This window comes from Zalophus californianus, chromosome 8, assembly GCF_009762305.2.
Source record: "Zalophus californianus isolate mZalCal1 chromosome 8, mZalCal1.pri.v2, whole genome shotgun sequence".
Lineage (NCBI taxonomy): Eukaryota > Metazoa > Chordata > Mammalia > Carnivora > Otariidae > Zalophus > Zalophus californianus.
In genome coordinates this window covers 31,847,243-31,862,552 of record NC_045602.1, presented here as the reverse complement: position 1 = coordinate 31,862,552, position 15,310 = coordinate 31,847,243, and the positions used below count along the sequence as shown (strand labels likewise).

At 33.6% G+C, this 15,310-nt stretch overlaps 1 protein-coding gene across 3 annotated transcripts in view; it reads left to right on the top strand.

The window, feature by feature from the left end:
* Nucleotides 1-15,310, top strand: part of HNRNPLL (heterogeneous nuclear ribonucleoprotein L like) — a 75,630-nt gene that overhangs the window by 53,862 nt on the left and 6,458 nt on the right. For 2 of the 3 annotated variants that reach the window (XM_027621331.2, XM_027621329.2), the window contains exons 3-8: nucleotides 359-596; nucleotides 2,030-2,115; nucleotides 3,352-3,448; nucleotides 3,534-3,606; nucleotides 7,820-7,891; nucleotides 12,662-12,879. In XM_027621331.2, coding sequence (XP_027477132.1) covers nucleotides 359-596; nucleotides 2,030-2,115; nucleotides 3,352-3,448; nucleotides 3,534-3,606; nucleotides 7,820-7,891; nucleotides 12,662-12,879 — 784 coding nt within the window. The remainder of the gene's footprint in view (nucleotides 1-358; nucleotides 597-2,029; nucleotides 2,116-3,351; nucleotides 3,449-3,533; nucleotides 3,607-7,819; nucleotides 7,892-12,661; nucleotides 12,880-15,310) is intronic. The other variant, XM_027621330.2, reaches the window with a different exon arrangement.

The window sequence follows — 15,310 nt, the reverse complement described above, 5'->3', positions numbered from 1 at the left end:
ATTTCCATTAGTGTCTATATCTAGATATTTTCTAATACTGCTTGGGAGTGGTGGCCTGAAGAATAAATGGGGCGGTGTCATTAGTAACTGATAACAGAGACTTGTGCTTGAGGAGGGCAAAAAGTGGAAAACCTTTCAGTCACAGGAGGATAAGCTTTCAAATATGCATCATCTGTCTGGTGTACCACAATTTATTTGGATGATTTAAGAATTGACTAACATTGGATAAATGTAGTGAAGAATACTAATCTGTGTGATTTGACACATTTTTATTAAAGTCTGCTTTTCCTTGATTGAGAATAAATAATGTTAACTGAATTTATTATATTTGGGTATTCCTTTCCAATCTCCCTTTCAGCTATGTTATGATGATGCCGTTTAAACGGCAGGCTCTAGTGGAATTTGAAAACATAGATAGTGCCAAAGAATGTGTGACGTTTGCTGCGGATGAACCTGTGTACATTGCTGGTCAACAGGCTTTTTTCAACTATTCTACAAGCAAAAGGATCACTCGGCCAGGAAATACTGATGATCCATCAGGAGGCAACAAAGTTCTTCTGCTATCAATTCAGAATCCTCTCTATCCAATTACAGTGGTATGCATTTTAGTATAATAAACTAAATTAAAAGTGATTTTGAAAATTGCCTCTAGAGTGACTAACCTATAGTTTTCTTCACTGCCATCTAGATATTTAAAAACAGTGTTTTTTAAAAGAATTATTAACATGAATCTTAATTTTGACTATCATGTTCAATGAACAAAGAAATGGTGAGCACTGAAGCTAAAAAGGTCAGAAGTGCAGTTGTCACAAATAAGCACTTTTAAAGAATTTGTATTATTTAGCATCAATATTAACTGTTTCTGATAAGGAATTAGACTTGTTAGAAATAATCCAAGAAATTTCTCTCACTTGCATGCCAGCACGTGTTAAGAGCATCTGCTAGGTAAGGACAGAATCCCAAAGATGTATATATTATTATAAGTGGTTTTGAGATAACTTATTAAAAACCTGTCTGATTTACTTAAAATTTCCAGTTTCGCCCTTTAAAAAAGTGGTATTAGCAGAATTTTTACAAAGAATTCATGTCCTGAACCAATTAAGTTTTCTACTTCATAATGAGATGCTGTTTCATAATAAGCCAGTGACAAGGACACTTTATTTTTGTGATGAATAGTGTATCACAGTAAGGGAAGCTTCAATTAGTATGATTTCTAGTAAGGATATATGATATTGGGACATAAAAGAAAGCATAAGATACTATTTAAATTAGATATTTACCTCTGTAATACTTCTAGACTTATTAATAAGCAGTATTAATTAGTATTAATTACAGTATTTGGTGTTTGGGGAGAAAGAATGTACCTAATCTAGTATAAGTATTCTGATTTGTTTATGGTTGTATCCCTAGAACCTAATGGTGCCGCTGTGTAATTGTAGGTGCTCAAGAAATTTCTTGATAGTTGAAGAATTGTTCTTAAGTAGGTATTTAAGTTCTCTCTTATTTAATTCAGGGATCTTGTTTGCTGACATCTAACATTGTATAAATGATCTTTCCAGAATCTTTTCTCTATATAGTCGTTGTCCCTTGAAAAATGGATACCAAGTTGATCTGTTACTACTTCTAATAAACATTTATTACTGTAATTCAAGGGATTATAAAACAGTCTGGAGTCACATTTGGAAAATAAAACATAAATTAATTGATTATAGTTTCGGTTTACTTATTGTATATTGTCAGACATCATTTTAGGTACCTGTTAAGAATCAAGGATTTATTTAGGAGATAAAATAGGTAGCAGTCCTTTTGAAATGTTTCATTTTAACTTCTCTAATGTTGGATATACTGTATGGGTGAGGAAATAACTTTAGAAGTGTAACAGTTTTTAAAAGTTTAATTAGTAAAAGTTTAATTAGTAATGAATAGAAATGATGTCTTGAGGTTTTTTTAAGTTAAAAAAAGCAGGGTGTAATTTTCTTGTTTTGCCAAATATAAAATGTGAAGAAATCTTGTTTTCTTTCCTTCATAGGATGTTTTATACACTGTATGCAACCCTGTTGGAAAAGTACAACGTATTGTTATATTCAAGAGAAATGGGATACAAGCAATGGTTGAATATCCTTTACCTATAAATTTTTTTATTGATGTATAAGATTTCTGTGTAATATGGTCTTATTTTTTCCTGCTTAATCATATCCTGACAAGTGGTATATATTCTCTGCTCTTCTCCAAAGATCTACTTGTTTTAGATTTAAAAAATGAAACTGCAGTACCCACAGATAAGAATAACTTGTTACCTAAAAACATTCCAGTACTTCATCTCACAGTATGCTTTTCTTTTTAATGGGGAAGAAATAACATTATTTGATAATATGTACATTTATACCTTTTTATTTTATTTTATTTTTTAAAATTTTCTATGTTCAGTTAGCCAACATATAGTATATCATTAGTTTTTGATGTAGTGTTCAACGATTCATTAGTTGCATATAACACCCAGTGCTCATTTGTACCTTTTTAAAATGCATCCCAAATGGACTATTCTGACTCTCTCCTTAAAATAGGTAATTTGGAAGTACTAAAACTTTATAGAGTCAGGAATACAAAACTCTTCTTCCCTTTTTTGGTTGAATTTTTCAAATGGTCATGGTTTATGTAAAAACTTTTTTGTTAAATTTAATTGTTGAGTAAAAAGAGCAAGTTTCAAAATAGTATGTATTGTATAATCCCATGTAAAAAAATAACTATCCCCCAACCTGTGTGTACATGTGTATGCATAAAAAAGGTGGGGGCTATACAGCAAACTCTTAATAGTGCTGACTTCAAGCAAGGTGTTTTTGTCCTTTTTTTTTTTTTTAAACCACTTTGGTGGTTTGATTTTTTTTTTTTAAACAACGGTAGACCCAAGTAATTTTTTAAAACCAATAAAATGAAGATAGTTAAGTGATTATAAAACTGTCTTCTCAGAAATATATAAAAATCAAATTATTTGTTTTATATAGTTTTGGTTTTTTGTAATGTTTTTCCTCCTTTAAGAGTAAAATATTTTCTGTTTCTAGATAGCAAACTGTCATTTGCCAGGGAATGGGACCATGCTCCATTTCCCCTCTTCTTTTCAATTTATAAAGTACTTTTGATTATTTAGAAGGATTAATGTAGATAGTTTGGTTTATTATGTTTTCTTTGGTATCCTGGATCTTAAAAATGAATTTTCCTAAAATTCATCTAGAAATTTTATTGGTAAAACATTTCTAGAAGGGAGAATTATGTTTATTTTCAGTCCTTTTCTTAGGCAGTGAATAATGATTAAATATTGGACACCTTAAACCAAATTTCCTTAATAGAGCTTATGTTTGAATCAGTCCTTTGTGCCCAGAAAGCTAAAGCAGCACTCAATGGAGCAGATATATATGCTGGATGTTGCACACTAAAAATCGAATATGCAAGGGTAAATATTTTTTCAACACTTAGCCAAAGAAATATTTATGCTTTGGATATATAATTTGAGCTTACTTTCTTTTTAATCTTAACAGCCAACTCGTCTAAATGTTATTAGGAATGACAATGACAGTTGGGACTACACTAAACCATATTTGGGAAGACGAGGTAAGTATTTTATGCATTTTAGAATGTACTTAAATCTGCTGACAAATTTTTACATACAGTTAGATTCCTTTTTCCGGAGGTGAGCTAGTTCATTCAAAAGAAAACCTTGTTGGTGAATGCTTTTGTTGCAAAAGGCCATGTAATGCTGGAAAATAACCTTGAAATTAGTGCCCCCTACTGGTATGTACTGAGTTATTTATATTTAGTTCAACAAGGAGCCCACACATACAGGCACGCCCGCAGTTCAAGGACTTGCATTTCTCCAAGCAGCTCTCTCTCTTTGGAGGAGAGGAAACTGATTCAGAATATTCCTTACAAACTGCAAACTTGCACACTGCTTCTCTATGGAAAGGACTTTTCCCCCAAGCTGGACGAGGCATTAAGAAGGATAGAGGACTCCAGCAGGCTGACTCTACACTTCATCATGCACAACATCGGCATCAGCAAAAAGCCCTCTGAAAAACTCAGACTTGCAATTCACCTTGACTGCATACTGCATGCACCATCACCCCAAGTTTTTAAAGGAGGACACTTAACAGTACTTCAGACTTGCATGGGATGAACACCATGATAGACTGTGCCCATTTATTCAAGTTGTATGTGTATATTGGTCTGATTTCCCTTAAGGTTTCAGTTGTAGAATTTAAGACTTTTCACTAACGGGTACTAGACTTTATTTACAATGTTGTAAATCTTAATGCCCATTAATGTAACTGTTTTCAGCTTAGATTTAAATTGTTAATTGGCAAATAACCAGGGCCAATTTATCTATAGGTCTTGAGAACTGCTAATGCTCAACCAATCCACACAGATATTAAAGATAAAAGGATTAGAAAGGTGCACGTTTGCTGCACTTAAATATACTCTTTTGGGGTTTTTTTTCCTTAACTGTGGACATTGAACAGATTAACATAATGATGAAAAGTTGCATTATATGTAAAAGATGGTTTCTGTGTGGTTTGATTTTTTGTAAAGTGGCTGTTTATAAGTTGTTACTTTTTGTAACGATTTAAGGTTATTACTCATGTTAACTTGTGTAACTAGAAATTTCGACATTTCAAATGTAGGTGAAAGTAACATGTCTGTTTAAGGTAGACTATATTTAAACTTGATAAATCTTAAAATAAGAGCATTTCATTTGAGATGCATTTTCACCTATAACTTATAAATGCTAGATTTCATGAGCATAGATTTGACTGATAAAATTGTTCAACTAACTGTGTGGCAATTCTGGAATATACAAATTAAAATGTGGATCTTGTAAAAACAAGGGGGCTGCAGTATTGGCTACACCTCAACTACAATATCAGTGTGTGAACCACATGTTGAAAAAACTCACCAAGATGAGCATATCTGTAAAAGTCCATAAAGTAGGAAAAATTTTTACGGCATCCAAAATATCTTGGGCAGTAGGGACTCAGTAGTGCATGTACTCTTGCCAAAAGAGAAAATGAAGGACAATGTGATGATCCTTTGCATGTTCCAGTATTTAGAACTTTGGCTGATTGGCCCCTTTAATTCTCAATTCTTAGGAAATCATCTTGCCTTATGCATGGGGTTGCAGACAGGTTTGTATTGTGATGCAGCTTTGGCTGGACCCCACATTTTTCCCTATTTACAAATCTGTTTGGCATAGGCTTGGTACAGTTGAATGCAGTATTGGAAAACAAGGCCTTAGTACTCAAACAACAGAACAAGTGGTTGATGAGAAATCTCTCACTTCTGTCAAATTACAGTCTGTTATTGAATACTTTTTTTTTTTTAACTCATTTGAAACAGTGAGTTTTGGTTACATTTCTCTTAATGTCTCTTAAAACATTTGTAGATGTGCTTCTTATTTTAATAGTGTTTACATCTGTTCTTCTGGGTTTAAAGTTTCCGCAGAGCCAGCTTAGATTAGTTTTTGATACAAGGAATTACAGTCAGGAAAGGTTAGAAACGTATGAGGTAGATACTTAAATAGTGAAATATAAAGAAGTAAAGCAGAAGTTTGGTTGGTTTTCAAGGGGAAAACATTCTTGCTTTCTAATTCCTGATATTTGTCTGGCAAGGCAGTTTCCGTTTTTGTTTTTGTAGTGACTTCATCTTCCACTCAAGTTGATACTGAATTGTAACTTTTTCTACCAAAAAAATCTCTGTAATAAATATAACCTCATTTTTGAAAGTCCCTTTTCAGCCCAAATTACATTTTAGTGCAAAAAGTTCTTAACCTGGACTCCAGAGAATCATTCCAGAAATGTTAAACAAAAACTTGTATATGTGTGCATCTTTTTGGGGAGAAGATACACAGTTTCCATCAGATTTCAGATGAATTCATGAAAAGTCACAAACCACTATTTATAGACTGATGTGATCAGTATTTGACTCTTCTGCACACTTCTGTTTTATGTGACCTTTTATTAGATAGTGAATGCTTTGAATGAAGAGAATTATTAATAATGAGAATGTTTGGCTGAAAGATACCTTGGGAGACCATCCACTCTAACTCCTTCATTTTATGAATGAAGATTGTGAGTTTCTGTGATTATACAGTGAATTAGTGGTTAAATTGGAATCTTCTGATTCCCAGTCTAGTGCTCTTTCCTTTATATAGCACATTCTTAACTGTATCAATAAAACTGAGCCATGAAGACATTATGGTGGTTTTGGTTAAGATTCCTTAGATCAGAAAAGGAATTGCATGTAGTGTTTGGTGGCATGCTTAAGTAGAAGAATATTAACAGGAGGGATTAGCAGACTGGATTAATTCAGGAGGAGTGGGACTTAAATTATGATGCTGGAACCCATGTAATGGAAAGAAGGAACTGTGAATGACTGGAGAAGAAATGACTTTGGGGAAATGGAGGGAGGATCTTGATAAATTGGCAGCATTTGAGAGGGTTTTTGGAGAAAGATGAAGTCTGTGAGGCCCGAATGGGATAAAATATGGGTAGAGGACCAATTTCTATACAATATAAAAATTATCTCATTATTTAGGACCAACTGAAAATGTAAGGGAAAGTAGTGAGTACCTTGTTATTGGTGTTGGGTAAGCAGAGGGCTAGATGGTTCCAATTGATAGGGATGGTGTAAAGAGAATTTATATACTGAATAAAAGTTGAATAAGATGACCTCTTAGGTCCCTTTTATAATGCTATAACTTGGAATAGGTACTTAAAATGATACTTCTCTGGGCTGAAGTGAAAATTATTTCTCATCTCCCATAAACCTCATTTGTTTAGATGACTAAGGATTTATAGAAAGCCTTTCTATGAATTTTCAAAGATTAGAATGACCAGACTCATAAGATACATTTAAAAAAAAAATCTTATTTGGTACTATAATTTGATCAGCAAACTTTCTAAAAGTATTGTACAGTAATTTCTAAAATTTACCAACCAACATAGGAAGTGCTATTTTAGAAACTTACAAGTAATTTTTTTTTTGATGTCTCAAATTAAATTTAGGAAAATTGGCATGCCTTTCCTGAAAACGTAGCTAGAATAAAAATTATTTTTTAGGAGTATTGTAGTACTCTCATCCAATAATGTAGCCCCCTTGGTTAGCTTTATCTTGGCATATTTAAACTTTGGGGGGGTGCTCATAGTCCTGCCTGGTGTTAAGGTCTATAGACAATGACCAATCCATGATATAATATGGGCCAGTGATGTGCAAATTTCCAGCTCTCAAGTCAGTAGGTGTTTGTAAATATGTGTATATACATACAAAATACTCTGTGTTTACTGATTGTGAAACCATGTAATACAGGTTGTTGTTGGCTTATGCTGAACTTCTTGAAAGAAGCCCACTTTGAAAATGTGTTGCTGTTGAAGCTAATAGTATGATTCAGGTACTGTCTTTCAAAAGTACTGCACTTAAAGCTTGTTTTAAAGACATGTATTGGTAAAAACTTCTGTACAGTGTCAAACTCTAGCATTGTGTATGTTCACTTTCTGAAAAGTATCCATTCTTTCCTTAAATTTGAAAGTGTGATTGTATTTGGCATTTGCCAAAAAGATATTTCAAGTTAAGTGGAATTTGTTAGATAGAATTACTTCCTTAAACTCTTGGTGTTTGTATTTAAATTGGATATGAATGGATGTTTAAAGTTAACCAGGAATCATATTTCTTTTATGAATTGTAATGGATGTTTTGAATGGGTGTTTCCCATGTGAGTACTCTGTTAAGTACTTGGGTCAAAATTGTTAAAACCATGTTTCTACTTTTGTGTCAGATAGAGGAAAGGGTCGCCAGAGACAAGCCATTTTGGGAGAACACCCTTCTTCGTTTAGACATGATGGCTATGGTAAGTTTGTCAAGGCAGAAGGAAGGTAGTATAGATGAACTATTAGAATTTTTGCTTTTCTGATGAAGAATGGCACATATCTTGTCTCTATTTTTCCTGCTCACCTGACTTGGTTTATAGAGGATCTGTCCCGTATAATGTACTCCCAAGGAGTTGTCCAAAATCCTTTGTTTTCTTAGGATATTGATATATCATATAATCCTTGAGATGAATGAGAGCTATTGGTTGGGGATTGAAAGCTTTTTTACCATTTTGGTTTGGTTTGGTTTGGTTTTGATTAGTAATGGCCTCTGGTCTGTTAGAGGACCAAAAGGAAATACTATTGGTTAGTAAGTATATTTTCTTCCATTCTAGCAATTATGAACAAAGAGGAACTTTGAGTAATAAAGGCAGAAAGAATGGGGCATTTGTCAAAAAGAAACATGTTTCTGGTTAGAGCCTAATTTTTTAGTTCTACAGTTGGTATTTTGGCTTTGGCTAAATTTGTTTGTATTTAATTCCTCTTTTAAAACTTCTGTTTTAATGTTTGCTATCTTGGTAAGATTAAGATCATGAAACCTAGAATAATATTCTTCCTCAGGAAAGAGTTAGGTATCAGACTATTGTCCTTGTAGGGGTAAATGTTGAGAATTGCTATTGATAAGACTTTTAACTGGTTATAAGTTCTGTGTTTTTTAATCTTTTTTAGTTTTTAGTAGTAGTTATTGGCCCTACCTATTCTGTGGTTTAAAGCTGAAGTACAATGCTATTTGAAGTGGTAGAAGATAGAAATTGCTATATTGTACTCTTGGGATTTATCTTCGAAAATCTCCCTGTGTTGCCTATTGTCTGAAATGTTTTCAAATTGCCTACATGTTTGATGACTCTTCTTAGCCGTGAGTTTTAGCTTATTCCTTAGTGTCTTTTTTTGAACTCTGGGATTTAGTACCTCTGTGTGTGTGTGTGTGTGTGTGTGTGTGTTCAGGTTGCTATGGTAGTCTATATGGCAGAAGTGATTGAAACAATCTCTTTTTTTTTTTGTCAAAACAGTAAATGTGGTATAGAATGATAATCTTCCTACCGTTGTTTTAGTGAGTTCCTTGATCATTTTTCTTAGCTGTTTAACAGCATAAATATTAAATCTGGTCATATGGATAGTTCTCCTGCAGTAAAGAAACACTTATTAGGAGCCTACTGTGCTGCCCATAATGGAAGGTTACAAAGAATCGCTAACCACAAGTTTGTAGTGTAGTTGTGGGGTATATGTGTCATGGCAGTCAGCGGAAGGCTAAAAATTGTTTAAATATTTTGCCAAAGAGGTCTAGAAAAATCTGTGAAAGAATAAATGAAGGACAAAGAACCTTACTGTGGTAGTGTTGACACAGACTATTTTTTCAGTATGGGTTTTCAGGTTTGCCTTTCTTTATAAAATATATCTTACTGATAAATTGTATAAATAAAAATATATGCATGCCGAGAACTTTGTTTTTAAATATAAAAATTCCTCTTTATATTTTTAAAAAGCCTGTTGTGAAATTCTTTGTCAATTTCATACCCTAATTGATTTTGCATGTTTGTGTGTGTGTAAATTTTAATGTAAGCTTACTTAAAGAGAGGTGCAAAATTCTTTGCATTGGCAGTTAAATAGGGTTCTGCTGAGGAGGAATGGTTGTGGTGGGGTTGTGTAGGGGCATCCATTCTGAGCTATGTCCATTGAAACAGTTAACTCTCTGAGGATAACTTGTTCTGCTTTCCTAGGGGAGTATAGGAGGAGAGAGAGATGAATAAAAAGAGGTGGAGAAGAGAAGTAAGGTGAGGAAATTGGGGGGAAAGCGAAGAAGATGGGGAGTAGGTGCTAGTGATATATTGAGCCTTTTTAAAAACTGCAAATTGAGCTGTATCCCTTCAGATCAGCAATTCAGCAAAACAGGTGTTTTTGCATTTTGGTGTCATATCATGGGTGGCTTTCCCTTTATGATGGTATATGAGAATGAGGGAATAGAAAAGGCTTAATTATTTAATTAAATTAAATTTATTCATTGGTTTTTTTTTTTATAGCAGTATAAATCTGTGCTTTCAGAACTCTTTAAATCTTTTACTTTGGGAAGCCCTGTCCTATGAGGTGAACTGGTAGACGTCCTCATACTTGAAAAATACTATTTTTACCACTTTTATACAGATTTAGTTTCTGTGGGTCTAAGAAAAGTTTGTATATTAATTGCAAGCATCTTTGGATATGGCTCCTGGACCAAAGATTTTAAAGTACAAGGATGAGAAATGCTTTCCAAATGATAATAATGCCATTTATGTAGCATTTTCCCACATAAGTGAATTTTTTTAATACCTGAAGTATTAACTTTTTAAGCATCAAAACATTTTGTATGAACTTTTTTATGTATAGAAACCTTTAAAAAGATTTTCTATTTTCTTAAACAATATAGGCAACAATTTAAATAGTGTAGATAACGTAATTTAATCCTGATCAGTTACATTTTCTTGCACTGAATTCAGTTGTTACTTATGGCAGTGGATCTCAACATTTTTGGCCAACTTAAGGTAGAGTGGAAGTTTGTACTGCCCATCCAGCACACATCTTTCTACTTTCTACGAAAAAGAAAATTTAGTGATAATAGTGAAGTGTCATTACTGTACAAGCAAATGGTGGTAGTGGAGGGACGGTATAGTATGGATATGTACTTTTGCAATAGGGATAAGAATGATTGATATTTGACCCCAGCATATATATATAAAGTTTAAATTGGAGGCCAAAACATGTGTTGTTACTAACAAGTAACTCACCATGAGCTATATTGTTTTGATAAACTACTAATTACCAGCAAGAAGGGCAGTTGAAAACCATTCCAGTTTCAGGCAACACTGATGATGATGCATTGATGAAGTGTTTCTTCCTTCATGAAATTGTAGGAATTCACATGTGTGTGTGCTCAGTGGTGGTATTGCTGTGTTGTTATGAATGGCAGTTATATTTAGAATACTAAATACTGAATTGGAGTCCGCATGAGCTCTGATAGCATGCTATGAATACCAAAATGTAGTTCTTAGTACCTTACTTAGTAGATGACAAGTATCTCTTACATAAAAATGAGAGTCAGTAGCATTGCATATTCTTACTTCTTGAGAAATGAGGAAAAGACTTGAGTTTTTGGATTGGTTTCTTGCACATCAGGAGGACCTTTGCATGTTACAAGAGTATACTTCTGTAATCACTAACTCAGGAGCACCTAACGGAAATGAGGAAAGGACTTGGGTTTTTTGATTGGTTTCTTGCACATCAGGAGGACCTTTGCATGTTATAAGAGTATACTTCTGTAATCACTAACTTAGGAGCACCTAACACGTAGGTTTATATTTCTGAGCTATGCCTCCATTTTTTTTTTAAGATTTTTATTTATTTATTCATGAGAGATAGAGAGAGAGAGAGAGAGAGAGGCAGAGGGAGAAGCAGGCTCCCAAGGAGCAGGGAGCCCGATGCGGGACTCGATCCCAGGACTCTGGGATCACGACCCGAGCTGAAGGCAGACGCCCAACCATCTGAGCCACCCAGGCGCCCTATGCCTCCATTTTAGTTGCTGCTGCTTTTTTTTAAATTGAAGTATAGTTGACATACAATGTTATATTAGTTTCAGGTATACAACCTAGCAATTGGATGATTCTATACATTGTGCAGTGCTCACCGTGATAAGTGTAGTACCATACAACATTATTACAGTATTATTGACCATATTCCCTCCATAGTACTTTTCATCCCAGAGACTTATTTTTTAGTAACTGGGAGTTGGTACTTGATCCCATCCCCTTCACCTATTTCACCGCCTCTCGTCTCCCCTCCGGCAACCACCAGTTTGAGTCAGTTTCTTAGTTGCTTCTCAGTTCTTACGACTTTCTCTTCTTGCTCTTGTGAATGTGCCCTATGCCTGCTTTTAGTATCAGTTTCTCCAGACTCCCCTATTCCTGTCTGTTCCATTCACTTTAGCTTTATTTTTCTTGTTACTTCCAATCTGTTATGGATGGGAAAACTGGATAAATCAAAGTTGTTTAGAACTATTCTAAAATTAGAAAGTTGATTCTTTATAAGGATTCTTAGTATGAGACATAGATTTGTGTGTGTTTTGTGACAACGGTTTCAGATATTCAGGCATTATTCTGGGTTCTTGATGTTGTTTCAGATAATGTGGGATGCTGAATAAATGACACCTTTGAGTAGGTGAGATATTAATGAAATTAGGAATTTCGTTTCCTAAATTAGAATTAGGGGAATAAAATACCAGAAAGCACGTTACAGTAAAAGGAGTAGGAGTGAAAAGGAGATAGCTTTTCAGTGGAACTAGAGATGTTCTTTTTGTTATGTCTGTATAGAGATAGTTTTCAGGATTTCCCTGTATATTTTATTGTATTATCCTCCAAAAGATGTTGGCAGAAGGTTTTTAAAAAAAAATTTAAGATACAGTTTGTACACAGCGACCCAAAGTTTTACACTGATTCTTCCCATCCCTGCTATCTGTGGCCTGACCTTATATACTTTTTTGTTAAACAGTATTTTTTAAACGTAAAGCCTGATGTATATGCAGGGATGTGCAGGTCAATGTATCTTAGATCTGGTACACAGAAATACAGATTTTATTAATCCCCACAGGTTATATTTGAATATTAACACATTTATTTGAGTTTTCCTTGGACATACATCAAACTAGCTAATATTAATAGTTTACTTTTAATGTGGTGAAGAATATCTGCTAAAGTTGTGTTTTGTTTTGTTTATCATTTTTATAGGATCCCATGGTCCATTATTGCCTTTACCAAGTCGTTACAGAATGGGCTCTCGAGATACGCCTGAGCTTGTTGCATATCCATTACCACAGGCTTCTTCCTCTTACATGCATGGAGGAAATCCCTCTGGTTCAGTTGTAATGGTTAGTGGATTACATCAGCTAAAAATGAATTGTTCAAGAGTGTTCAACTTATTCTGCTTATATGGAAATATTGAAAAGGTAAGTTTCGTTTTATATTAATTTCTTTTGCTAGGATATCTAGTAGGAAAGTTTGAAAAGGCAGCAAATACATGTGTCTTCCCCTTGTATTAGGAACATACAAGTTCTTTTAGTAGTAACCCACATAAGCTAAAAATTCATTAGGTAGAAGCTTCAGAAATTGTTTTTTGTTGGTAAGTGATTAGTATAGGTTGTTGGTACTAAAAATACTTTAAAAATAGGTAATATAAATAGAAGTCCAAAACAGTAGTTTAATCAATTACTAGCCTGCATTTTTTTATCATTGCAAAGTGTTTCTAGCACTTAACATGTCGAACTACAGAATTTGAAAGAGCAGTATTTTCATGGAGCTTGGCCACAAGTCATGGAATTTTAGGAGAGTTCTAGGTTTAATTACTTGCCTCTCAAATGCTAGATTTCCAGTATCTTCTGAGGAACAATGTGCTTTTAGCTCTATCAGTATTTGAAACTGACAAAATGTATTCAAAACTTTATCTGGATTACACTCAGAAAGTAGCAAAATATTTAAATTTTACATATTTTAAAGATCTTTAAAGTTATAATCCTATTTTCATTAGACAACCATTTCCCCAGATCTGTGCTGTTTTGTTCATTGATATCTCATAAATATTTAAAATAGTATCATAAAGTAGATATTTAAACTATTTTCTAAAAAATCATGGAAATTTAACTGGGGAAATGATTGGTCATCTTAAGTTACCAGTTATTTGATACACTTGCCAACTTGAGTTTCAGTACTGAGATAATGTTTTTTTCTCTATTGTTTTGAGTGATTTTAGTGTTCTTTTCACAACAATTAAAAGGTACAAGTATGTGAGTCATAAATGTGTGGGAGGAGGAGCTTGGCTTCAAAAGTTGGTACTCTTAGTTCTTAGTTCATTAATTCTAAAGTAAAGTCTCCTTGAACTGAGAAAGCAACTCAGAAAAATCTCTGGAACAAGAATTTTCTCAACATAACCATTTGACCACATTTAGAAAAGAAAAGAAAGAAAATCCCACATTGGTCTAGGGATAGAACATATGGGGTGTTTCTGCTTATATAACTTGCCAGGAATACATGGACAGATTTAGCAACACTGGGAGAAGTAGTTCAGATTTTTTCACACAGACATTTATCTTAGACACCTAGGTGTTAGGGTTTAGGAACTGCATGTTTGATAACTAAATGGGCTTTAATGTGTATTTTAACCTTATCACATAATGTTACTTTTCTCTTTGTGCTTTTCACATTTGTAAACAATCAGATCAGTCAGTTAAATCAACATCTTTAGTATATCTTTGTCTTTTCTCTTATGAACTAATTATCTCATGATTTAGAAACCTAAGTCATTTTGTCTAATAAACTTAAAAGTTTTCTGTGTGCTATTTGAACAATTCCAGTCTCACATGTCAAAAAAAATATTTTAAATGATCTATTATGATACATGAAACTTAGGCTATGCTAGTCCTTTAAAAGACCTATATATAGGTAATTATGCCTCACCTTTTTTTTAGATTTATAAGTATAAGAGCTACATATTTAACATAAGATATTTATTTAGTCGTTGTTAGATTTGTAGGATGTTATTGGATTAAATCAAAGTATAGAAATTTTGCCCACAAGAAGATAATTGATTTCAAGTAAAGCTGAAAAGTCCTGCTACAACTGAGTTTTGTTCAAGTACAGGTATAGTATAAAAATGCTGGAATAGCCCATTAAAATCGGTAGTTGCAAGGGTGGATATAAATGCTATTATGCTGCATTTATTAAATCCATTCGTAGTATTCTAAGGCTAACAAATATCTCAAGGTGTCACCAATGTTAGTGGTACAGAATAGCTATTGAAGGACTTTCTAAGGGGTAGGTACTATGCTGAATGATTATCATACATTAACCCATTTAACCCTTATTACTATAGTGTTATCTACTAAAATTAGAATAATATAAGAGGCTAAGTATGGCCTCTGCCCAAGATGCCATGAAAATTTGTGAAGTACGCCTGTTTTTAAAACTGCCCCTACCTTGTACAAGCCTTCCTACTGGCAGTGTTGTCTCAAGGCTATCATGCATTATTTCTTACAGCATCTTGTTTATTGCTTTAACAGCATTCTGAGTAGTTGGGAATCATTTTTTACTTTAAAATTTTTTGACCTTCTTACCGGAATATAAGTTTCAAGAAGACTGTATCTATTATGTTTACCATTAATACCCAGTACCCAGCACAGTGTTTATCAAAACATTTAGGCACCTAATAAATATTTGTTGAATGAATAAATATTGATGAACCCAGCAGGTATTATCATTGTCTCTGTTTTATAGGGAGATCTCTGGCTCAGAGAAGAAAATCACCCCAAATCACAAAATAAGTAGCAGAGCCAGGGTAAGCCTGTGCTCTTCTTCATTGTGCTACACAATAGAATTATAGTCTTC